The sequence below is a fragment of the Humulus lupulus genome, chromosome 7 (assembly GCF_963169125.1).
Source record: "Humulus lupulus chromosome 7, drHumLupu1.1, whole genome shotgun sequence".
NCBI lineage: Eukaryota > Viridiplantae > Streptophyta > Magnoliopsida > Rosales > Cannabaceae > Humulus > Humulus lupulus.
Genome location: NC_084799.1, coordinates 167,826,334 through 167,850,530, shown reverse-complemented (window position 1 = coordinate 167,850,530; position 24,197 = coordinate 167,826,334). Strand labels below are relative to the sequence as shown.

Here is a 24,197-nt window from a genome sequence, read left to right as displayed (position 1 = left end):
TCCTCCCATCATATAATTCTATGTGAGGCATTTTGAAGTTATCCGGGAGGGACGTTTCCGCGATCCTCCTAATACATGGTTCCGGGTCTTCCTCCTCAGAATCTGACAGGGCCCCACTTTGCTTCCGGACCAGCTTGGTCAAGGCAGCAATCTATTCCTCGAGCCTCTTCGTATCACTTTCCGGGAGGTCACGTCCCCGGAGCTTGTCATTAATATGATTTCGGAGGTCATCTCCGCGAGGCCGGGCTTTTTCCCCTTTGGCCTTCTCATACTTGGCCTCCAACCTTCTTCTTAGGTCCACCGTGGACCAGCTATCTTCGGAGTGCGAGTTCGCAGCCCGACCGTCCTGATTGACGGAATCACTGGGGCGGTTGTTCCTTCCCCTAGGCCTGGGTGCCTTAGCACCGGGCCCTTTAGGCACAGAGTGCCCCCTTGGGGCTGAAGGGCGTCTGGGCTTAGGAGCGCCAGAGACCTTCTGCGCGCGGGGGGGGCAGTCGGCCTGGTGATTCACGCCTTTAGGAGGTGCAGGGGCGTCAGCGCGCACAGGCTCTCCAACTTTTTCTTTGCCCTTGTTAGGGGCGGCTTTGGATGGTCCAGCAGCGGCTGGATCCGGCATGGGGGCATCAGCACCACCTCGAACAGAGGTATCCTCGTCCGAGTCGCCTAGATCTCCGAACTTACTTTGGAGGCGTTCCATCATGCGTTGCATTCTTTCGGAGACGCGCTCCTGCTCAGCAAGCTTGGCCTTAGTGGCCACCAGTTCTTCGGCTACTTGGATCAGTTCTGGGTCCTTCTCATAGTAGCAGCCGTCCTTGTAATAACCGTCTTGGACATACTCTTCTTCGTCTTCTAAGTATGTTGTATCTTCGGTACTGACCTGATCCTGGCGGGATGTCGGGTCCTCACCTCGGTAGTCTAAGGGTTCGCTTTGCACCACATCTTCCGTCACGGTATCGGGGTTGACCGTAGCATTTTTGTCAACAGCGGATTTTCGCGTAGTCACCATCTCTTTAGTACGAAGTGAATACAAAAAACGTACACAGAAAAAGAGCTGACTAACAACTTCCTACAGCTCTCAATGAAAGAACCAAAATGTTTACCGAGTTTTTCGGAAACGAATAACTAACAGAATAATAAAAAGATAAGAACTGTAGAAATACTGAAATGTAACTAAACAAACAGTGTTTTTACGTGGTTCAGGCGTTAACAAGCCCTAGTCCACGAGTCGATGTTATTATACTTGGAAAAGGTTACAGTAAGATGGCTGGTGCATAAGAACTTCACACACTCACAATGTTTCGCTCGGGTTCTCTTGAAGAAGATGAAGCTAGAGAGATTTTTGTAGAGTTTTTGCTATGTGATCTCTCGGTCCCCCTTCTTCTTGTAAAATGAAGGGGCCTTTATAGCTAGGGTTTCGGATTAGGGTTTTTCTCCACGTACATGGGTCTTAATTACACCAGCCATAAATAGGGGATACAATTACTGTAGTCGCATGGCTACAAGACTCTATGTGGATATATTTACGTGAAAGTATGGGGAACACACAAAGTCAGCCGTCTTTTCCAAGTTGTCAGCGGAACAGTAGGCGAAAAGGTACCTTTAGGCGTGCTGGGATGTGTGCGGCTTTGTCCTGACGGGCGTGTCAGGCGGGATCCTGTGTCAGACGGATATCATTCCAAATATGTCCTCTCCCGGACTCGACAGTTCGGTTTTGTTCTGTGCGAGGCACGGAACTGTTTCCGCGGAGACCACTCGAAGGGCCTCTCCTGGAAGGGGCCTCCCCGAGGGGTATCCTTCGGGAGTCCGGAAGAGTCAACGAGTTTCCGTGTTGTGCTTGCTTGGAAGAGTAATCCGGATATCAAACAGGGGAGGCGAAGCCTTTCTGTCCATCCGCGAGCTCTGGTCACCTACTGTGAAAGACATCGATAATTCTGCTTCCCCGAAGTCATCAATCTAAACGCTATCCGGAAATCTGGATAACAATTCTAATTTAAAAAACAGTTTCTAAAATAGGTTTAAACTAAGAATACTTACTTTTAAAAATACTTTTTAAATTAAAAAAAATACTTTTTATTTTTTACCCAAATATTTTCAAAAATATTTTTGCTTAAGATAAACTTAGCTAAACGTGGTCATAGTGGTGTAAATTGTGTATGTAAATTTTGATGTTACAATATTAGTCTTATTTTTTATTATCAAATTTACTAGTAATAATTAATTAATAAGAATTTTATCTTATTATTATTTTTTATTTTTTAGAAAGGAATATTTTATCTTATTAAAAATATATAAATTACGTGCAAATATGTTTCTTTTTTAAGGAATTGTTCATTAATGCTTTTACATCAGGGCAGACCTATGGAGAAAATCGGCCAATTGATTGTGATTGACAAGTGTATTAAGAGTAACCTCCTAAAAAAAACCAAACTCAATGACCGTTTCTGACCCCAAAAAACCTGTGACAAATATATGTCACAGCATGAAACGTCATCAATATTCTAATTAAATCTTTTACTTTTTATAATATATATTTTTTTTAATTGGGAAACTAAAAAGACTCATTTTGAGTTATCTGTTCTGTTTAGATAAAACACGCGGGCCCCACGCGACAATACAGTGTGACACGATATCAAAATGACTAAACTACCTCTCACATTTCGCTCCTCTTCTCCCGACACGCAATCCATCCATATTACAATTTCAGAAGGTTAAAATCGTCAAACAAAAAGCTTCGCCCGAGGAGTGGCATAACCAACTTTTGCGAAGCAACGAAATTTTGAGAGCGTGCGCTTCGGTCACCGTGACTGTCACCGCGTCTGTGACTGTGAGAGAAAAATAAATAAATTAGCAGTAATAAAAAAGAGGTGGAGTTTACATAGAAAAAGCCGTAGCAATTAATGCGTTTTCTTTATTGTGGTCTTTAAATCTGAGCCGTTGATCAGCGGTAAATATTATGGAGATTGTACGAACTGTAGAGCGTGATACTTGAGGGAATTCACAGCACTTAAAACGGGGAGACGAGGGTACTTACCTCCACTGTCTTCAGTCTCACTGACCCTCCATTCGAGTTTCTGAGAGAGAAAGAGATCGCTTCGAGCTTTAGGGTTTCTTGCTTTGCTTCTTCTTCCTGTGTTTCAGGTATACTTACAGGTTTTCTCTGTTCGCTTCTAATGGCGTATGCTTTGATTTTTCATTTTTGAGGGTCAACCGTTTAATGTGGCTCGTTTTTGGGATGTTTTCAGCTTCGGTTTTTCTGTATTTTTTTTACGTTTGCCTTTTTCAGGTTCAGCGAGGATAGTTTTGTTTTCTCTACAATTGTTCTCTTTGATTTTTCATTTTTTAGATTTTTTTTTTGGTAGTTAGATTTTTCATTCCGTTACTATTTTTTATTGCTTTTATTATTTTGCTTTTTATTGATGGCACATTGCTTTGGTGTTTCACTTTTGTGGTTTTAATTTTTGGGGTTTTGGCTTTGACCGATTGTGTTTACTGTATTGCACATCACTTTTTTTGTGTGTTTTTGTGCTTGGTGGTTCCCAGAAGCCCAGAAATGTTGCTCTCTTTCTTTTGAAGGGTTTTTAATTATTTCGTTATTTTTTCCTTGCGGTATTTATTTTTGCTACTCTGGTAACTCACAAGTGTTGGAGGGTTCTTCTTTTGGACCACGTTTAGGTATATATTTTCGAGTGTGTGTTTACCACTTTGCATGTAATTCTTTTTTCATTTAGCATTTTAAATGTTATTTGGGTTTTTGTTTTTATTTGAAGGCTGTGCTTGTTATGGGTCTGATAGTATTTTTTACTTTTGTACTTTTTAAATTTTTTTATGGGTTTTGGTTTTCGCATGATTATTTTGGTGCTTTGTTATGTTGTTTTAGATTTGTATTAGTAGAATTCGTTTACTACCAAAATCTGAAGGTTTAAGAAACTAATTTGTTCTTCTACACATTGACTCCATTTTGGGTTATGTACAAGTAAGGATAGTGTTTCTTTTATTTTCATGTCATGTTTTTAAAAGGCCTTTTGCCACATTGGTCATGCCTATTTGAAGACTATTATACAATGCAGTGTGTTACGTCAAACGGATGATCCCTTGTACGTCTTCTTAGTTGATTTTATATTATTTGTATCTTTATTTTTCTGTGAAAGTTTTATGTGTGTCATACTGGGTTGATATTGTATGTATATTGTGTCCGATCGGATTTATTTCTTTTGTAAGAAAAATCTGCCTCATGCTATATAGTTTTGGTGACTGCTTTTGTCCAAGTTGGTTGTCTTACTACATATAAGGTGTAATACTATGCTGGACTGATGTGGTATGACGTAGATTGTTAGAAGTCATTTTCCATGCATGTACTGATTTTGATTATATCATCATATGTGTGTAAAGTGTTCCTGCTTTCATTGTTAATTGGTCATGAATTTTTGGTTCTGCTAAGTTTACCTTGCTGCTTAGGAGTTATGTTCTTGAGTTTTTCGGTCTGCATGTTTATTTGTTCTGTATTCTGCTTTGAATATGGGTTCTTAGTATTTTTTTTATCTTCTTTGAATTTCTAATTTGGCTGAGTCTGGCTTTGCATGTTTATTTTTTTCTGCTTTGTGCACAGGAAATGAGTTCTTCTGAGCTTGATGGAAACGGAACAGAGGAGGCTTTGCCTCCTCCACCCCCTGTTATCCCACCAGATATTGTTCCAATCAAGGCAGAATCAGAACAGGCACTTGACCCAGTTAAGAAGAAAACTGTCCGACTTCCAATGGCCAGGCGCAACCTTGGATCTAAAGGGCAAAAGATACCGCTGTTGACAAATCATTTCAAAGTCAAAGTCAGTAATTTGCAAGACCAGTTTTTCCATTACAGTGTAAGTTTATCATGCTTTCATAAATTTGTGACAGTTTGTTTATCATTGTATTTCTGTACTGTAGAAGAAATTTTTAAAAAATCGATCCATTTATAAATCTGTGAGTAGGATCAATGGATTGTCCAGATTTTGATTGATTTATGAATGGTGTGAATAGGTTGCCCTCTTTTATGAAGATGGTCGCCCTGTTGATGGTAAGGGTGTTGGACGGAAAGTGATTGATAGGGTCCATGAAACTTACAAATCCGATTTAGGTGGAAAAAACTTTGCCTATGATGGAGAGAAGAGCTTGTTTACTGTTGGGCCTCTTCCAGGAAACAAGCTTGAATTTACTGTTGTACTTGAGGACGTATCATCTGATAGGTAGCCCTGCTCTGTCCAGTTTATTTGGAACTTTTTTTCTGTTTATTTTGTTCTTTTTGTTCTGAATTCATGTAAAATTGTTATTGCTCAGAGTCAATGGTAGTCAGAGCCCCAATGCTGAGGGTGACCGAAAGAGATTGCGTCGCCAATACCAGTCCAAAACATTTAAAGTCGAAATTAGCTTTGCTGCAAAAATTCCCATGCAGGCTATTGCCAGTGCTCTACGTGGTCAAGAAACTGAGAACTCCCAAGAAGCTCTGAGAGTGTTGGATATCATCTTACGACAACATGCATCTAGGCAGTGAGTGAAATATGTTAATTATTATTCTCCATTTTGTTAGGAGCCTTTTGTCTAATCTGAAATCTTAAATTGGGTTTCATATTTAATACATTATGATACAAGTCGATTGTTCCAGGGGATGCCTACTTGTTCGCCAATCTTTTTTTCATAACGATCCAAAAAATTTTGTTGATGTGGGGGGAGGAGTTCTTGGGTGCAGAGGATTTCATTCCAGTTTTAGAGCAGCCCAGGAAGGATTGTCTTTAAACATAGGCAACATCCTCTTTACATTTTCTTCTATGTTTTTTAGAAACTTGGTTTATTTTTGGTGTGTGTTCTTCACATTTATCTCACCTTTTTTCAGATGTGTCTACAACGATGATCATACAACCTGGGCCAGTTGTAGATTTTTTAATTTCTAACCAAGGTGTGAATGATCCTAGTAGGATAGACTGGGCGAAGGTAATCAACATTTGTATATTTAGTGTGTTTGTGTTTGTTTTCCTCAACATGTCTTTGTAAACAGGCTAAACGGACGCTCAAGAATTTGAGGATCAAAGTTGATCCCTCTTATACTGAATACAAGATTACAGGACTGAGTGAGAAGTCATGCAGAGAACAAACGTATGATTATTTTCTTGTCACGTTTTCTTCTCTTTTATTGTGCTTTGATTCCCAATAGTTTTTTCTGATGCCTCGTTTTATCAAGTTAATTTTCTTTAATATTTTTTCCCTTTTTTTTTTGTTTTGTTGGATAATTGTCATTCTTGCTTGTTATCAGGTTTACATTGAAGCAGAGAGGCGATAGTGACAGTGAACCATTGGAAGTTACTGTCTATGATTATTTTGTTAATCAACGTCATATAAATTTGCGATATTCTGAAGATCTTCCATGCATTAATGTCGGGAAACCTAAACGCCCAACCTTTTTCCCTGTTGAGGTTACTTGATTTATCTGCAGATGCTCTAGTTAATGTCACAATTGTTTTAGGGTTTTACTACCTAACAATTTCTTTCTAACAGGCTTTCTGTGTGTGTGTGTTTTCTAGCTCTGCTCTTTGGTTTCATTGCAGCGTTACACGAAGTCGCTGTCGACATTCCAAAGGTCTTCGTTGGTTGAGAAATCACGACAAAAACCACATGAGAGGATGCAAGTGTTGTCTAGTGTTAGTCTCTTTTATCATCATTATTTTCAAAGACATGCTAGAATGTTTCCTTTAAGTTTCTTGATTCTATCATTATTCTTTTCAAAGACATGCTAGATTTTAATTTTAAGTTTTTTGCATTTGGACACAGGCTCTGAAGCGCAGCGATTATGATGCTGAACCCATGTTACGCTCTTGTGGTGTAACAATTAGTAATAGTTTCACCCAGGTGGAAGGCCGAGTTCTGCCTGCCCCCAAGGTCTATATACATATATAATTTTTTTTTAATGAAGTGATATTTAGTTGCAAGCGTAACCTCTTGTTAATAATAGCTTGTTATGTTGTGCCTTTCATTGATACTTTCTCTTTACAGTTGAAAGCAGGTAACGGGGAGGATTTTTTTCCCCGGAATGGTAAATGGAATTTCAACAACAAGGTGTTTCTTCAACCTCGTTTTTCTTGTTTATGTATTACTATTAAATTATTGGGGTGTAGTTAACTTTATAACTGTCATAACTATTTTTGCAGAAATTAGCACAGCCAACCAAGATAGAAAAGTGGGCTGTAGTTAACTTCAATGCACGGTGTGACATAAATAACCTTGTGCAAACTCTGATAAAATGTGGAGAGATGAAAGGAATTGTAAGTTGGTTTTGTAACAGTGTAGTCAGAATTTCTGAGCTGGTGGTTATTTAGTAATTGATTATTGTTGTTTGATTTATTTGTGACAGATGATGAAACCTCCTTTTGAAGTGTTTCAAGAGGGTGGACAGTTCAGACGTGCCCCACCTGTGGTTCGCGTTGAGAAAATGTTTGATGAGATACAGTCAAAACTTCCCGGGGCACCTGATTTTCTACTTTGTCTGCTTCCAGAGAGGAAAAATTGTGATCTTTATGGTTGGATTAATGATCCCTTGTATTCTTTATTTTATTTTTGGAATTATTATTTCTTTTCCCCTTTTGAATGTCATTAATGTGTGTTTTTAATGAAACTCCAGGCCCATGGAAAAAGAAGAATCTTTCTGAGTTTGGAATTGTGACTCAATGCATTGCTCCTCAAAGGGTCAATGATCAATACATTACAAATGTTCTTTTGAAGATCAATGCCAAGGTATTTGTTGTTGAATATCTTCATTCCTAAAATAACTGTCTTTGGTTATCATGCTTTTCCATGCTCTCAATCCTTGCAGCTTGGTGGGTTAAACTCTTTTTTAGCTGTTGAACGTAATTCAATGATCCCAGTGGTCTCCAAAAGTCCTACTCTCATTCTTGGAATGGATGTATCACATGGATCTCCTGGGCAGTCTGACATACCTTCAATTGCGGCGGTAATGTTGATTTGATAATGCGTAGTTGCAACTGTTCTTTTCATTCACAGTGCTGCTATTTCATAGACATCCATGTTGGCTGGCTAACATCAAGTATTGTTTTGTTTTTTATATCATATACTTCTATACAATTTTGCAGCAACTTCGTTCTATCAGATGCCTGACTTTTTGGTGATTAAAGTGAATAGTATTTTCGTAGCTTATTGTTGTTAATGCTGTAGTGGTGCCCCATGGTGTCAGAATTGATCCTCCATGAAAGGAGTACATATAAAATCAAATTTAAATGCCAAAATTAGTATTTTCTTACATTGTTGTTTAATGGTAGGCGAGTTTAAAATTTAATACATAGCTGAGGAGGCATTCTGTAGTTTATCCAAATTTGTCAGAGATGCTAATTCTGAGATGCTGATACTTTTTTTAGCTTTTGATTGACAGGTTGTTAGTTCTAGGAATTGGCCCTCAATTTCTCGTTATAGGGCTTCTGTTCGTACGCAGTCACCCAAGGTGGAAATGATTGATTCGTTATTTAAGCCAGTTGGTAAAGAGGATGAAGGTATCATAAGGTAGGATGTCTATAATAAGGTACTTGATTTACACTTTGTATATTTTCTCTCTCTCTCTCTCTCTCTCTCTCTCTCTCTCTCTCTCTCTCTTTATCCATATATATCTTTGTGAATGCTTATATGTATATATCTATTTATGTGGTATGCAAGCCTAGCTGATGAATGAGCTACCCTGGTGGAAAGTCTACGAAGGATGTTTGAATGAAAATTGGCTTTTTCTTGCTTTATTGAGCTTGCCAGGATCTAGTTATATATTTTTGTTTATATTATTTTACACTTTCTTTGTGATACACTTCCCTTCTATCTCAGGGAGCTTCTTGTGGACTTCTTTACGAGTTCAGCAAAACGAAAACCTGATCAGATCATCATTTTTAGGTATTGTATTTATCTTCATGACTTGTTTTGTAACTATCTCAGTATTATTTGATCACAATTATATGTACTTACAAATTGAAGCAATTTCCATTGAACAGAGGTTTATTATCCACTAAAATTAGCAGAATTAACGTATTTAGATATTCTGCCACATGAACATATTATAAATTAAAGATCCTGCTTAACAAAGGAAAAGTTGGGGTACAGTACAGTTATAACAAGGATGATAGTGCTTACAATATTTTATCTGTTTTTAGTACTGGAATCTGAATCCAGAATTTGTTCGTACTTTTTAATATATAGAGGTAATTTTTTTTGTTAAGGTTTGTAGATTTTGTAAATTCACCATTCTAATATATTTTTCCCCTCCATTCGTTTTAGTTGTTAATACTACAGTTGTTTTTCTCTTTCTATTTTTTTCTTTTTCTGTACTATCAGATGTCATTATTAGGTATTTTTATGTTATTTTAGCGGTTTGAAGTTTTTGTAACTATTAGTTTGATGTAATTCTCGTTGCTTGGTTTTTCTATGTGTCATATTTATTAAAACTTCTGAAATTTTTTGTTATTGATTATTTTTATGCATTGAAATAGGGATGGGGTCAGTGAATCACAGTTCAACCAAGTACTGAACATAGAACTGGATCAAATCATTGAGGTTTTTAGTTCTGTTCCATTATCCTGTAACTTTTGTGCTTAACTATGAAATTATATTAACTTCCAATTTTTGTGCTTAACTATGAAATTATATTAACTTCCAATGTTCTCTCAGGCATGCAAGTTTCTTGATGAGAGCTGGAATCCCAAGTTTGTGGTTATTATTGCTCAAAAAAATCACCATACAAAGTTCTTCCAACAATCGAACCCCGAAAATGTTCCTCCTGGTATTTTTTTTATTTAATTTGAATTTTGACCTTTATGTTGCCAATAAACCATATCTACTCATTTTGTTCAAATAACAAGTTTGACCTTTATTTTTTTCAGGTACCATTATTGACAACAGGATTTGTCATCCAAAAAACAACGACTTCTACCTCTGTGCACACGCAGGCATGATTGTGAGTGTTTTCACTATGCATTTGTTTCTTATTAGGAAGTGGTGTTTGTGCATGAATTTTTTTTATGTTTTGATTAATTTTGTAGTTCTTAGTAAGGATCAATATCTTAACAGAACCTTAAATCTTTGGAACTTATTATATTGAAAGGATTTATGTTTAAGATATTTATGCATGTAATAATATCAAGGTTTTGAAAGGCGAAATCGCGAGGCGAGGCGTTTTCTCTTAGTACCGCGAGGCGTAAGCCTCGAGGCGCAACGAGGCGTACGCCTCAACTATAAGAACAAATAAAATTTAAAAAATATAATAAAATTCATAAAATATCCTAAAATTCATGAAATTTCATAGAATTCATAACAAACAACACATAAGTCCATATCAAAGTCATAAAAGTTCTAGTTATAAGTCTTAAAATCATAAATAAAATGCATTAAATCTCCAAGAACTCTTCACTTTCTTCATCATCACTCATGAAATTATGAAATTGTATAGCTCGTCCATCATCTCCATCTTCACTGTCATCTTCTCCTCCTTCAAATTCATCTTCCTCATCCAAATTCACTTCAATTGGTGCTTGATTTCTTTTCCTCTTCCTCGGTGCTAAACTTCCGCCCTCATCCTCAATCTCAATTTCCCCACCAACTTCGATTGCTCTACTATCACCATCCTCTTCATCATTTGGATTGGCTACCCATTCATCATCAGAAGACACATTTTCAACAATCAAAGGATCATCTTCCTCTCTTCGTGATTGTTTCTTAAAAAATTTGTGCTTCAACTTTTTGTTGTACATAATGTACACCAAACTATTCATCTTTTTTGTGCTCAGACGATTTCTTCTCTTTGTGTGCACTTGATTGAACGTACTCCAATTACGTTCACATGCCGATGCTGAACAAGTAAGACCTAGAACTCTTGTTGCAAATGACTTGAGTTCTGGAACTTCATCTCCAAAGTTGTCCCACCATTCAACTATACAAATTAAAGACATGAAAAAAGAAGCAAAGTAATGAATAATTTATTTTATAATATTAATATAAACTATAATAAAACAAAAAATGAGATAAAAGTTTAAGTATTCACCAGGTGGACGTGTTAAGTATGATGTTAAGGATGATCTGAAGCCAAACAATCCTCGCTTGTATTTATACTCATCAAGTTGGGCATCGACCTTCACATATGTTTCTTGGTCCTTGATGAGTCTATCCATGCACTTATACAAACCAGTTTTAATCTCTGGATGCTCGGAAACATTGGGACTCCATCTGAATCGATGATTCAAGTAATATGCAATTGCATGCAAGTCGCGATGCAATTGAAACTCCCACTTTTGATCAATGATCTCCCAAATCTCCTTATATGAAGACACGTCTCCATCTAAGTTCTTTGCTATCTTTTCTTTTGCCTCATCCATAACACCATAAATAAATCCCATTGCCGGTGTCCTCTCACCATCAACTATTCTTAAAACATTCACAAGGGGCTTTGTGGTTTTTATGGAATAAACCACACTAGGCCAAAATGTATTATCATTCATTATGATTTTCTTCACAGCTTTCCCTTCAGGTTTCTTTGCCCATGCACAACTTGACCATTCTTTTGAAACAAACATCATTTGTAGTGGTTGCTTCAATTGATGCATACTTTCTAAAGTTAGAAAGGCAGTGGCGAATCGTGTGACAGCTGGTCGAAGATCTTTCTTTGCAAATTTTCTTGTTAAACTCAACACCCATTGATGGTTATGGATGAAATTGCTAACTCTCTTTGCTTTAAGCAAAGCATTTTTATGTTGTGGCAATTCTCCAATTTTCTCAAGCATCAAATCAATACAATGAGCAGCACACGGAGTCCAATACAAACTTTTTCTCTTCTCCATTAATAATCTTCCAGCGGCCTTGTATGCACTTGCATTATCTGTGACCACCTGAATGACAATATCTTCTCCAATTTCTTCAACAACATCATCAAGCAATTCAAACAATTTTTGTGCATCTTTTACACAATCTGATGCATCAATAGTTTTCAAAAAAACAGTCCCATAGGGATTGTTAACTAGAAAATTGATCAGACTCCTATTTCTCATATCTGACCAACCATCTGATAATAATGAAACCCCTGTTCGTTTCCATGTTGCTTTGATCTCATTCACAATTTCGGATGTTGTCTTCTCTTCTTCTTTTAGTATCCAAGTCCTCATTTCATGCATTGTTGGAGCTTTCAATCCTCGACCATAATTCCCAACCGAACGCAACATATTGAAATATGATGGGCTTCTTGCACAATTAAATGGGATCCCATTCTCAAAAAAGAATCTCCCAATATCTAAACATACTTGATTTCGATGCTCTTTAGCACTCGTTGGAGTCATTTTTGTGGCAGCGGTATTTTTTTCATTTTCCTCATCTCCTTTATTCTCCATAAATCGATCCATAGGCCCTCTAACACCTCTAGAACTATTGCTAGGACAAGAATTCACACCCTCCAAAGGATTGCCACTACCAAAACCACTAGGTCCATCACCAAAGTAGGATCCACAATCCACCGCCTCATCAAACTTTCGTTGAGAAATAAATTTTGTAGTTTCATAGTCTTTCAAATATTGACTTATCTCCTCCTTGACTTCTTTAGGTACTTTAGGACATGGTTTTACATATTTGTGTGTACAAGCAAGATGTTCTTTCACTCTCTTCACCCCTCCCTTAATATCTTTACTACAAAAATTACACTTTAAATACTTGTATCCTTTTTTTCCACTTTTTTCCGGCACTTCTATTTCAACACTATACTTCCAAGAAGGATATTTTCTACTCATCCTTCCCAACTTAAATTCAGCAACTAAAAGCATAAAATAAAATTAAAAATTCAGCAACTTTAAAACAAAAACTAAGGAAATTAAAAAACAAAAAACAGAGAAGATTAAGGAAATTATTTACCTTTCTAAAATAATCAACTTTGACAAAAACTAAGGCTGGTAGCTGCCTTGACTTTGAGAAAAAGAGGTCAAAAAAAAAAACTGAGATGATGGGTGAGAGGAGAGAGCTTCTTGCTTGAAAATGAGAGAAATGAAAAGAGTGTGAGGGAGAGCTTGGATGATGGAGAGAGCCTACTGTGCAGTTGGAGCTTGCTGTGAAGTGTGAGGGAGAGCTTGGTGCTGCCGTGAAGGAGAAAGAAAAGAGAGAAAGATGGGAGATGTTGGTTCTGCCGTGAAGGAGAAAGAGAAGAGGGAAATAGGAGAAACTTAGGGTTTTTTTAACTTAAAATCTGATCACTTAAGCCCAAATTTTAAGCCCATTTAATTAAAAAAAAAGCCCAAATCATTATTTTGAAAAAGGCCCCACGGTTTGAGGCAATAAAACAGCCATAAAAAATCAAGATCATGAGGCGTACGCCTCGGACCGCCTCGCCCACGTGAGGCGTGCGCCTCACTGCCACACTATGAGGCGGCGCCTCAGATACGTTTTTTCACCGCCTCGCCTCGAGGCGTACGCCTCAAACGTTTTTTTAAACCATGAATAATATGTTAATCTCAGTGCTTCTATTTCTTGTGAGATGACTGACTTGATTATTTTATTGCCTTTTTGTAAAGGGTACTACAAGGCCCACTCATTATCATGTCCTGTTAGATGAAGTTGGTTTTTCAGCTGATGATCTACAAGAGCTCGTTCATTCTCTATCATATGTGTAAGTGTGAATATTCTTCAAGATAGCTCAATGTTAAGTAATTTAGCTGGCATTAACTATGAACGCTACTAGAGCTCGTTCATTCTCTATCATATGTGTAAGTGTGAATATTCTTCAAGATAGCTCAATGTTAATTAATTTAGCTGGCATTAACAATAAACACTACTGAATTATGTCTCGTTCTTGCAGTTACCAGAGGAGTACAACTGCCATTTCTGTAGGTAAGATTTTTGCTCTTCTGTTAATGCTCTGATGTTGCTTTCACAAATATTGTTCTACATGACAAGGGCCTTTTACCAGATGTGACCCCCACCTTTTTTTTTCCTATTCATTTGAGACGTTAAATTTGTTTCTCTTTGCAGTTGCGCCCATTTGTTATGCACACTTGGCGGCTGCACAGGTCGGACAGTTTATGAAGTTTGAGGACAGTTCCGAGACGTCCTCTAGCCATGGTGGGATGTCTTCTGCTGGAGTTCCACCTGTTCCTCAACTCCCCAGGTTGAAGGATAATGTGTCCAACTCCATGTTCTTTTGTTGAGGCTTTGAGCCTACTAAAAACACTGGTGAAAACTTTTATGTAATTAGTTTTGGGTTTTTGCTATGGTCTTCCATGGTAACCCTGCATGTCTGAACTATTTTCTGAGCCCTAAGACCTTACCTTTTACCTTTGGTGTTTTGATAATTTTGAGGCCAGTGTCTTTTTAGGACTAGTGACATGCAGACTAGGTGTTTACTGTTTAGTGTGGTAAAGTTAGTGCTTGATCTTTTTATCTGTGGTAAGCATGTAGTGTTAACTTGGTATTTTACTGTGGCTCTATACCTGTTAGGTCCATGTACTTGTGTTGGCCATGTTTTATTAGAGCCTGGTTTTATGGCTGTTATCTATTTTTTGTTGATTTTTCACGAAGTGGATTTTATTTTTGGATGGGTTCATGAATTGATTTTAATGACCGATAATAGTAGGAATTAGTCAACTGGGTTTTAATGACTTAAAATTTCTATGATAACGTGGTACGTGAATCACAATAGCTTTGGCAAAAGACCATAAGCTGTAGTTGCCAACTACTTTCCCAACTTTGATTTAATATTGTTATTAAAGGTGTATTAATGTTTCTCATTGTTTAATGATAATGTTTCGCATACTGCTCCATTGTAGCATCTCCAATAGAGTGCTATATATTAGAAACTTAAAGAAAGTTGCTCATGATGTGTAGTACAACTTTGGCACATAATATAGTATATCCTGATACATATTTACTTTTTTTTTTCGTAAGTAAGAGAATAATAAAATAAGGAGTAAAGTGATTTTTTTCTTCATATTTTATATAAATTAAATGATCATCAATTTTGCATCATTTTTTTGAGCCAAACATAGTATAATATTTGCATTTTCAGTTGGCACAACTTTTTCAAGTTGATTTAATGATTATTTATTAGTCTACTTTATATTTCAGTAAAAAAAATAACTAATTAATGATGATTTAATTATGCACTTTTGGCAGCGTTTTTTTCTTTCTTAGTGTGCATCACTAATTTAGCATATTTCATTGGGATGCTCCAAGTAGTTACTAAGAAAAGTTTCAAAGAAGCTTTTTTAGTCTATGATTATACCTTAGTCCTGTTTAAAATAAGAATTAAAAAATCTTTATAAAAGATTGTTTTGATTAGTTTCTCACTCCCCAAACATTCTTCAAACCAAAAAGAAAAACTTTCCTTGAAATTATTTGAAATTAATATCTACTCCACAAATTTAAAATTACTTATGCGGGTCAAATAATAAAATTTGGAAAAAACTATCGAGAAACTGAATATTAAATAAATAAAAAACACAAAAAACCCAACATAAAATGAAAAAAAATCCCCTAGCTTTATACGTTGATATAGATGCTCATCTATGAATAGAGTTAATCGAACTACGTGTTTTTGTTTGAGTCAATATCACCCCATGTAAGATTTTAAACGACCTAGTTTGTATAAATATTCTTACTTGAAACCACCAACAGCAATAGATGATATAAAGTCAACGACATCTTTGTCTCTGTCCTTGACTTCTTCGGCTGTAATTGCAATTACAGAAATTATTGTTATATTTGTTAATCGTTCATACTTTAGTCACACAAGACTTGATATTTTTGCACGCGATACAAAATATTATTCAGGCCAGGGTCATCAATTGGCATTGCAATTATCATTATCTCATTCATTGTATTTTGCATGACTGAGAAATTTTGATTCTAGATTTTGGCTTATTATTATTCTCGTGATTCCACAATTTTGCAACTGATGCCTTGTGTTACTAGAATATTAAGATGAGATAAGATATTTGATATGGTTCTTTTTGATTTGTTCTTGGTATGGTTCACTGTGATGCGTACCTCAAAGAGACGGTATAAAGAGATACCAAGTCTTATTAGCTTGTGACTACTTTATGTTTGTGCTCGATCAAACATGTATCATTCTTTTCTCTTTTCAATTTCATATTAATGGCATATATACTTATGATTTTCTTACTTTCTTCTCTAAAATTTTGTATATAATTTTTTTAGTATGATATATATATTTTTGAGTAACAATTTTGTAAGTGTTGTTGGTATATTATTTTTCAACTCAGTATATGTATTTTGTGGTATGGTATATCGTTTTTTATATGATATTTAGGTTCTATATTGTTATATATAATTGTGGGATATTTTTTTTGTTAGCATGATCTATACATTTTTTGAGTAATAATTTTTTAAGTGTTGTTGGTATATTATTTTCCAATTCATTATGTATGTATTTTTGTGGTATGATATCATTTTTTTTGTAGATGATATTTAGTTTCTATTTTGTTATATACAATGGTGGTATATAATTTTGTTAGCATTGTATATATATATATATTTTAATTGTGCTATGTAGTTTTATTAGCATGCTATATGTTATACCCAAAATTCGGCACTTCCACGTGGCGGCCCGCGAAGCGTTGACGTGTCAAGACAAAGGTGTCATGACACAACAGCCTCCACCAGCTGCCGTGAGGAGTGGTCCTCATCACTTCCCCAATACATAAGAAGAGGCAGGACTCGCCAGAATCAGCCTACTTCTCCCATCGCATGAAGCCAAATGATCCCCAGATGACCATGCCAACACCAATGGTAAGAAGAAAATGGCCCTAGCTAATCGCCCTAGCTAATCACCCTAGCCAGACGCACAAGTCGGACCAACACACATCACAAGGTCGCCATCGACCATAGCTCGTCCTTGAGGCCCTCCCTGGTCACCGATGGCCCTCGCCACCCGAGGCTCCTTCCGCACTAGAGTGCGCCTTCAACCATTAAATGAATAGAACACGTCAGATTACCATTTTTGGTGAGACAAAAACCTGTCTCCAGCCAAGTGTACCGAAATTTAGCCTGATTGGGAAACAATGTGCCACTGTCAGCCATTACCATCTCCGCGACTATAAATAATGAAAATCGAAATGTAACAAAGGGAGAAGGATCGAACAATCAGAAGAAAAACAAGTCAGAAACTGTTCATTTTCAGAGAGAGCTCCTACTCTCCATTACTGTAACTGCCCCAAGAACAAGAACAAACTCAACTTGTTCTTGAGGGTTTGAAGTTCATAAATAATACTGACTGAAATGGACGCAGGTTATCTTTTTTGGGTCGAACCACTATTAATCTTTGCCTCATTAATTTATTATTGCATTTATTTCTCTTTTCTTTAGCTCACTGTTCATCATTAAGATCCTTTTTGAGCTATTACACACAAAACAACTCTTCATTTATTTGTAACGACCCAAATTCACTAATAAGGCTTAAGGGCCTTGATTAGTGTGCCAGGAGGGCATTGCTGGAATAATTGTGATTTAATGAGTAATTACATGGTTAATGATGCTTATATGATAATTGATTATATTATGTGATAATATGATATGTGATATATGCGAGAACCACATTATGATGTGGATGAATCTGCAGCCGGTGATTCGAGGCGATCCTAGGGCTAGATAGGGGGAAAAGTCACAACGGGGTATTATAATTGACTTTGGACAAGTCAGGGGTATTTTAAGTATCAGGTAGTGATTTGGATTATCGGGTGATGAAAATAAATAATTGGAGATATATTTGAGGTTAGAGTGTCTAGGTGGGATTATTGGGGGATTTTACCGTTTTGGCCTCGGGGACGTTTCCGGTACCCCGAGCCTTGGGATTAACTTAAAGGGTAAGTTAGACTTAAGGAAGCCTTTAGAAGAAAACACAAACCGACTAAGTATATTTCTCTCAGCTCACTTACACGCTCAAAGGAAAACCAAAAGAAAGAAAAACACAGAAAAACAAAGGAAAAACTACTGAGTTTGAGAGGGAACTGCTGGAATTGAGCTGTGTCTTTGGGTATTGAAGGAAGTAATCTGGAGGATTAGCTTAGGAACTGATCAAGGTCTGAGATAGAGCTAAGGTAAGTTTTGAATTTTCGTTTTTGGGGTTAGGAACTTAAAGAAATGGCTGAGTTTTAAATGGTTATGGTTTTGATATTCAAGGTGGAAATTGAGGCTTGGGACTTGGAACATAGGTCAGGGGACTCTTGGAGAATCGATTCTACAGCTGAGGTAAGGTTTAAATTATAGTTTGATGGTTGAATTTGGGGGTTATCAAGGCTGGTTTTAAGTTCTTTGGGTTTGGATTTCAGAAGTTGGAAGGAAGAGATTGAAGTGTGTTGGGCTGTGTTTTCTGGGGAATTATATTGCTTAGATCATGTTAAAAAGGTTGGGAGTTAATTGGTTTTGGTTTGGGTGCTTTGGGATAGCTTTAGGTGAGGTTTGGAGGTTGAAAATGGTGGTTTATTCTGGGTTCGAAGGGTCGGGCCGCGGCATGGTTCTTGGAGAGCCGCGGCCCCTCAAGGGTGTTGCATGCTGAGGAAGAAGGGCGGGCCGCGGCATGGTCCAAGCAATGCCGCAGCCCTTACCTGTTTTTGTGCCTGGGATGGCTCTGTTTGGGGGCCATGCCGCGGCATGGGTGGCCTATGCCGCGGCGCTTAAGGGATTTTGGGATTTTGAGATTTTAGGCTTGGGAATTTAACCTAGGGTGCTCGGGGTTGAGCCTTTTACCATATTTGGTGAAGTTCAATGTTTCGAGTACTAGAACTTGGCTTGGAAGCTCATTTCAGGTTGTTAATGGTGTCTTCCTTCATGGTTGTGACTAGGTGTTGAGCTAGGGCTCGAGGATCGGATCGCGCTCAAGGAGTATCGCCCGTAACTAACTCATTTGAAAGCTAAAGGTAAGAAAACTGCACCCGAGTGTATGATTGTATTGGGACTAAGTGCTCCCGAGAGTTGTATTGTGTCAATGTTGGTATTGCCAAGGGACACGTAAAAGCGGTCTAAGAGTACCGTACATGATTTTAGCGCACGGGGCGCGAATTGGCCACTGGGTGCCAGAAACAATAGGATAACAGAGGGAGCATCCTGTGAGCGCTAGCCCTGGTTATCGTCTGTGCATTATGTATTATGAGATGAGATGCTTGGTATATGAAATACTTGACTGATGACGTACTTGAATTTATGAGATGTTATATGTGTAATTGACTTGTCTGCTAGTTGTTCATGCTCTGTTACTGCTGTGTTTTCTTGCTGGGCCTTGGCTCACGGGTGCTTCGTGGTGCAGGTAAAGGCAAGAGCAAGCTGGACCAAGCCTGAGGTGGAGAGCTCCGAGGTGAAATGTACATAGCCAGCTGTTCGATCACCATGGTCGAGTAGTGTGTCAGGATAGGGATTACCTAACTGCTCGTTTTTGCCTTAGTATGGCTGGTCATTGTATTTGAACTTTGTAACTTTTGTAGATGGCTTTTAAACTGTCATTTTTGGGATCTCGTGTAAATAAACAATGTTTAGTAGTGAAAATGTAACTTTTGAGACCAAAACACTTTTAACCCTAGTTCCTCTACTGTTTCAGTAACACGATTTTACTTTAATGGCTTGATCAGCAAGTCTAGCACTTTATGAACACATAGTGTAACGGTCTTGGCTATCCAGGGCGTTACATTATTGCTCTATGTAGGTTGACAAAAAAATGAGTCAACATTTTGGTGCTTCATTGAGAGTGTGAGTCTCAGAGTGAGATCTCCTCACCTACCCCAAGGTGGCCCACCCCATCCCTGATCCCAGCTAAAGAGAATGGCCCTGCAGCCCCCACCAAATCCTCCTCCTCCTCCGCGGAACGTTGAGGAGGACCCTCATGAGAACTTGGATGAAGGCAATGGTGACCACATCCCCCAACAACTCGAGGTGGCACGGGAGAACATCGCCACCCTGAGAGAAGAAATGGCATGGTTGCGCCCCATGAACGCCGCTGCTGTAGCTGAGATGGCTGCCCAGCGACGAGACATGGAACAACGACAACGAGAGGCGACCCTCGCCTTCGAGACGAGCATACGCATGGCAGTGAGGCGTCGCCAAGCTCCTTCAGGGAAGCCCCATGACTTGGATGTAGAAAGAGTGGAGCAATCAACCGCTCGTCACTCCAGGAGCATTGCCAATCCCGAAAGATCCCAGTGCTGGGGGAAGACCTCCTCGACCTTCAAACCAAGGAGGACATTGACAACCCCAAGCTCGGAACCATGGCAAAGGCTCAGTTAGCCGCACACTTCATAGCCAACCACATAGGCGAGAGGAGGACACCAATAGCGCCCACACTGGTAGCATCTTCACACGTCTTGGAGAGTGAGTAAGACCCATGAATGAACCTGACTTGCGCAATCACTTGAATGACCGACGAGGTGGTGCCCAAGGTCAGAACATGGAGAGCCAAGACGACATGCGTGATCATCTGAACGCTTGAACGCTTGAAAGGAAGAGCAAGGAGACCACTGCAGGCGACCCCCAGTCGCCAACGATCGAGGGGTCTCAGTCGCCAATGGTCGAGAGGCCCCTGTCGCTAATGACCTAGTTCTTGCCTAGATCGAGGAACTGAGAAAGGTGATCAGGGAGATGGGCAGTACTAAGAATGACGAGCCCGCTTTGAATCCAAGGGTGAGCCCCTTCTCTCTGGCCATCGCTGACGCATAACTACCTGACAACTTTAGGATGCTACTGATGGCGACCTACGATGGTAAGCGAGATCCCTTGAAGCACCTCAACAACTTCGAGATTCATATGGAATTTTACAAGGTGTCAGACAATGCACGACGCAAGGTTTTACTAGCTACACTGGTTGGAGTTGCGAAGCAATAATTTTGTAAGTATCACCACAGATCAATTGTCTCATGGGAATAGCTCACTCAAGACTTCTATTAGCAGTTCTACGTTGCATGCGTCCACCCTCGTGAGTCTAACCACCTCGCCAACCTGAAGCAGAGTGAAAAGGAGACTTTGAAGGACTACGTCATGAGGTTCCAAGAGGAATCCATTCGCGCCAAGACCGTTGGCGACGAAGGAAAGATAATGGCGATTGGCATCAGAGTCCAAACACCTCTGTGGAATAACTTGACCAAGAAAGTAGCCAGTTCGATGCGTGATTTCTTGGACTGCGCAGATAAGTTCATCAAGCTAGATGAGGCGGTAAAGAATGTGGACCCGGTGAAGACGGGAAACCATGGTCAAAGGAGTGGCAAAAACTTGAAGGGTAGCGAGAACAACATAAATGGAAGAGAGCGAGTAGTCACCAGGTGTCCCACAAGCAAAGGCAAGACCACAAGAAGCCCAAGCAAGAGGGAAGACAACTCGTGTACGAGCCACGCTTCACCAACTACACCGCCCTGGCCAGGACGTGTGGGAAAATCTTCGTAGTGACTGAGAACCAGGAGCCATACAAAAAGCCTATTCCAATAAAGAAGGATCCAAGCAGACGCGACCAAACCAAGTATTGTCGCTACCACAAGGACCATGGTCATGACACTAACGAATGCTGTCAAATAAATGACGAGATAGAATTCTTGGCCTGAAAGGGAAATATGGCTCATTTTCGTCGATCGCCGCTAAGGCCAGAATCGGAATGGTAGCCAAAACGACAGGAGACCAAGGCAGCAGTTGTAACGCCCTACTACCTTAGAGCCGTTACTAAGTGAGTTTAAAACAGAAATTGTGCATTTAATTGACTCTAAGTGGTTTCTAAAACCAAAAGTGTGAATAAACCAGAGTTTAAGGCTGTACTCTTTGAAAATGTTTAGTTTCATTAAAAACGTTAATTATAAAACATCTGGGATCCCAAAATAAGGTTTACAAAATGTTTACAACTCAAAATAGATTTACACTTGATCAGCTATCAAAAGAATGGTTAAATACAGCCATATACAAAATGCCCCCAACCAAAGCAGTCGGGCAGGCCGAACATGTACGCGCCGCTCCCACGCTCTCCATACTCATGGCCGGTTGACTGACTCCTTGCTTTTACCTGCCACACGGAGCACCCGTGAGCCGAAGCCCAGCAAGAAAACCCAAATAGCACATAACATATGCAGATAATATCACTGGCATAATTCACTGATAAATAGGAAATCATTAATTAAACAAGCACGACCATGCCGCCCCAGAGGCCTTACCAAAGCTTGGGGTCTCGGTCATTACCGTAGGATAACTCATGTATCCCTTGGGTCCCACCCTCGCTATAGCATCCCATGTGCTGAGCGTTACTTCCGGCCCCGCTGCCGTACCCGGCCTACGCCGCTCTCGGCCTTAGCCGTTCATTCCATTACAATCACACATATAACACATTCAGAAATAACCATTCAAACATACAACAATTTATCTAAGATTACACATTCGCACACAACACAATCTAGGGCCGCGCCCTGCAATCACACAGTGGGCCTATGCCCTATTCTCAGGTGTTACTGTTTTCTTACCTGTATTCCGTGCTTTCCGATGCACCACGATCACGAGCACGGTCCACTAGCACGATCCTCTCCAAAATCCTACTCACAACACACATAAAACACTTTCAATACTAACCAAGCCCAAAACCACTTCCCGGGACCAATCCCGCACTCCCGGGACCTCTAAATCCATAAAGCAAAGCATCGGAACCATCCCCCGTGTCCCCGGGCAAAACCCCTAAAAATCCAACATTTGGGCTGCCAAAATGGCCTAGGGCCGCGGCACACCCATCAAGGGCCGCGGCGCCCAGAGCCCATGCCCCCATCCTGAAGCCTCCTCGCGCCGCGGCGCCCAAGAACAGGGCCGCGACGCTCCTTCGCGAACCCAGATTTTCTGGGTTTTTCCTGCATTTTTCCCGAGCTTTAACCTCTCCAAATCACCCCAAACCAATACCTAAACCCCAAAACTCAAATCCAAACTTCAAATGAACAATCTAACACCCTATAAACACTAGAATCAAGACCAAAACATCAACACACCCAAGATCCACACCTTTGATCTCAAATTTCAGCAACTAACCCAAAACTCAACCATGCTTAGCTTAGGCATTTAAATTCCTTAATTCAAAACAAAAACCCAACTTAAATATGTATAAAACCCTTACCTCAAATGAAGAATCCACACAAAGTCCTTGATCTCCTCCTAAACTCCCACTTCTCCTTCTCTTCTTTTTCTTCTTCTTGCTTGCCCTAGCCTTTCTCTCCTCTTCTTTTCCTTCTCTTCTAACTTTATCAAGACACTAAATGATCCAATGCCCAAACCGTATACCCCATATACCCAGCTGAAACTTGCCTATTTGTCTTGCCAAAAGACCAATTTACCCCTTCCTAATAATCCCTCCTTAGCTAAACCTTCAAGGGCACTTAAGTCTTTACACTTTCATTTCAATTCTACCACTTTCTATCTTAAAACTTGTTACCCACAGCAGTTACAAACGGTTACCCAGGTTACCCAATTACCAATAACTAACCACTCATTCTCAACTCAACTTATAAGATTCCCAAAGTACCCCTAGGCTTTACCCGAGCCGGGTACAACATCCCGTTGTGACTTTTAGACTAAATGGCTCACTAGGACCGTCTCGATGCGTGCATCCTGATAAAAACACCACCTCACATGGCACAATTCACGTAGTACAATTATCACAGTAATGCCCTAACATGGCCAGATTACAACATGTTCATTCTAAGGCATTCAGGTCTACATGCATACTAATTCACATAGTCATGTATCTCAAATAGTCAAATAGTCATATAACGTGCAATAAGTCATAATCATGCATTAAATTCATAAAAAATCACACACAGAATCCCATTATGCCCTCCAGGCACACTACTCCAGGCCCTTAAGCCTTAACACTGAATTTGGGTCGTTACAGCAGTCGCTGCCAAACCGGCCGCGGTCACCAGCCTATGTAGGTGAGGTACCAGACGTGATAGCCAATGTTGTCACGATTTGTGGAGGACCACACCTCGTAGGGGACAATAATAAGTGATGGGAGAGCTATGCACGTGACCTGCGACATCAAACAAATGAAGTAATGATGAATGAAGAGAGACTAAGCAAGGTCTCATACATGGAAGACCAAGACATCACCTTCACCAGCGAAGATTCGAGACACGTTCATTACCCGCACAATGACTCCATGGTCATTGCATCTTGGTTCGCTAACCTAAAGGTGCTAAGAGTTCT

The 24,197-nt window shown here is 39.3% G+C and overlaps 2 protein-coding genes across 3 annotated transcripts; one reads left to right on the top strand and one right to left on the bottom strand.

The window, feature by feature from the left end:
• Window positions 1-2,974: 2,974 nt before the first annotated feature.
• On the top strand, window positions 2,975-14,557 carry LOC133788793 (protein argonaute 4-like). 2 transcript variants are annotated; one of them, XR_009873382.1, is made up of 23 exons: window positions 2,975-3,138; window positions 4,607-4,858; window positions 5,016-5,221; window positions 5,313-5,522; window positions 5,638-5,774; window positions 5,866-5,963; window positions 6,028-6,125; window positions 6,283-6,442; window positions 6,551-6,667; window positions 6,798-6,905; window positions 7,020-7,082; window positions 7,175-7,288; window positions 7,378-7,543; window positions 7,645-7,757; window positions 7,837-7,974; window positions 8,410-8,537; window positions 8,847-8,912; window positions 9,506-9,569; window positions 9,684-9,795; window positions 9,896-9,969; window positions 13,556-13,747; window positions 13,840-13,871; window positions 14,013-14,194. XR_009873382.1 is itself a non-coding variant. In XM_062226396.1 (23 exons), the coding sequence occupies exons 2-23, from the start codon at window positions 4,610-4,612 to the stop codon at window positions 14,186-14,188; spliced, it is 2,724 nt and encodes a 907-aa protein (XP_062082380.1). In that variant the 5' UTR covers window positions 2,975-3,138; window positions 4,607-4,609; the 3' UTR covers window positions 14,189-14,557. The 2 variants fall into 2 exon arrangements, 1 of the variants encoding a protein (XP_062082380.1); XM_062226396.1 differs by having other exon boundaries at window positions 13,556-13,650; window positions 14,013-14,557.
• On the bottom strand, window positions 9,996-13,340 carry LOC133788794 (uncharacterized). Its single transcript, XM_062226397.1, has 3 exons — window positions 12,903-13,340; window positions 11,053-12,804; window positions 9,996-10,941 (listed from the first exon to the last, which is right to left on the bottom strand). The coding sequence occupies exons 2-3, from the start codon at window positions 12,779-12,781 to the stop codon at window positions 10,400-10,402; spliced, it is 2,271 nt and encodes a 756-aa protein (XP_062082381.1). The 5' UTR covers window positions 12,782-12,804; window positions 12,903-13,340; the 3' UTR covers window positions 9,996-10,399.
• Window positions 14,558-24,197: the final 9,640 nt, after the last annotated feature.

Bases quoted from the DNA above. Each gene is read 5' to 3' on its own strand.
- LOC133788793 (XM_062226396.1), top strand. From the start codon at position 4,610: ATGAGTTCTTCTGAGCTTGATGGAAACGGAACAGAGGAGGCTTTGCCT. The intron at 4,859-5,015 runs GTAAGTTTATCA...TGGTGTGAATAG, and splicing joins ACCAGTTTTTCCATTACAGT to GTTGCCCTCTTTTATGAAGA. The intron at 7,544-7,644 runs GTTGGATTAATG...ATGAAACTCCAG, and splicing joins GAAAAATTGTGATCTTTATG to GCCCATGGAAAAAGAAGAAT.
- LOC133788794 (XM_062226397.1), bottom strand. From the start codon at position 12,781: ATGAGTAGAAAATATCCTTCTTGGAAGTATAGTGTTGAAATAGAAGTG. The intron at 10,942-11,052 runs GTGAATACTTAA...TAATTTGTATAG, and splicing joins ATACTTAACACGTCCACCTG to TTGAATGGTGGGACAACTTT.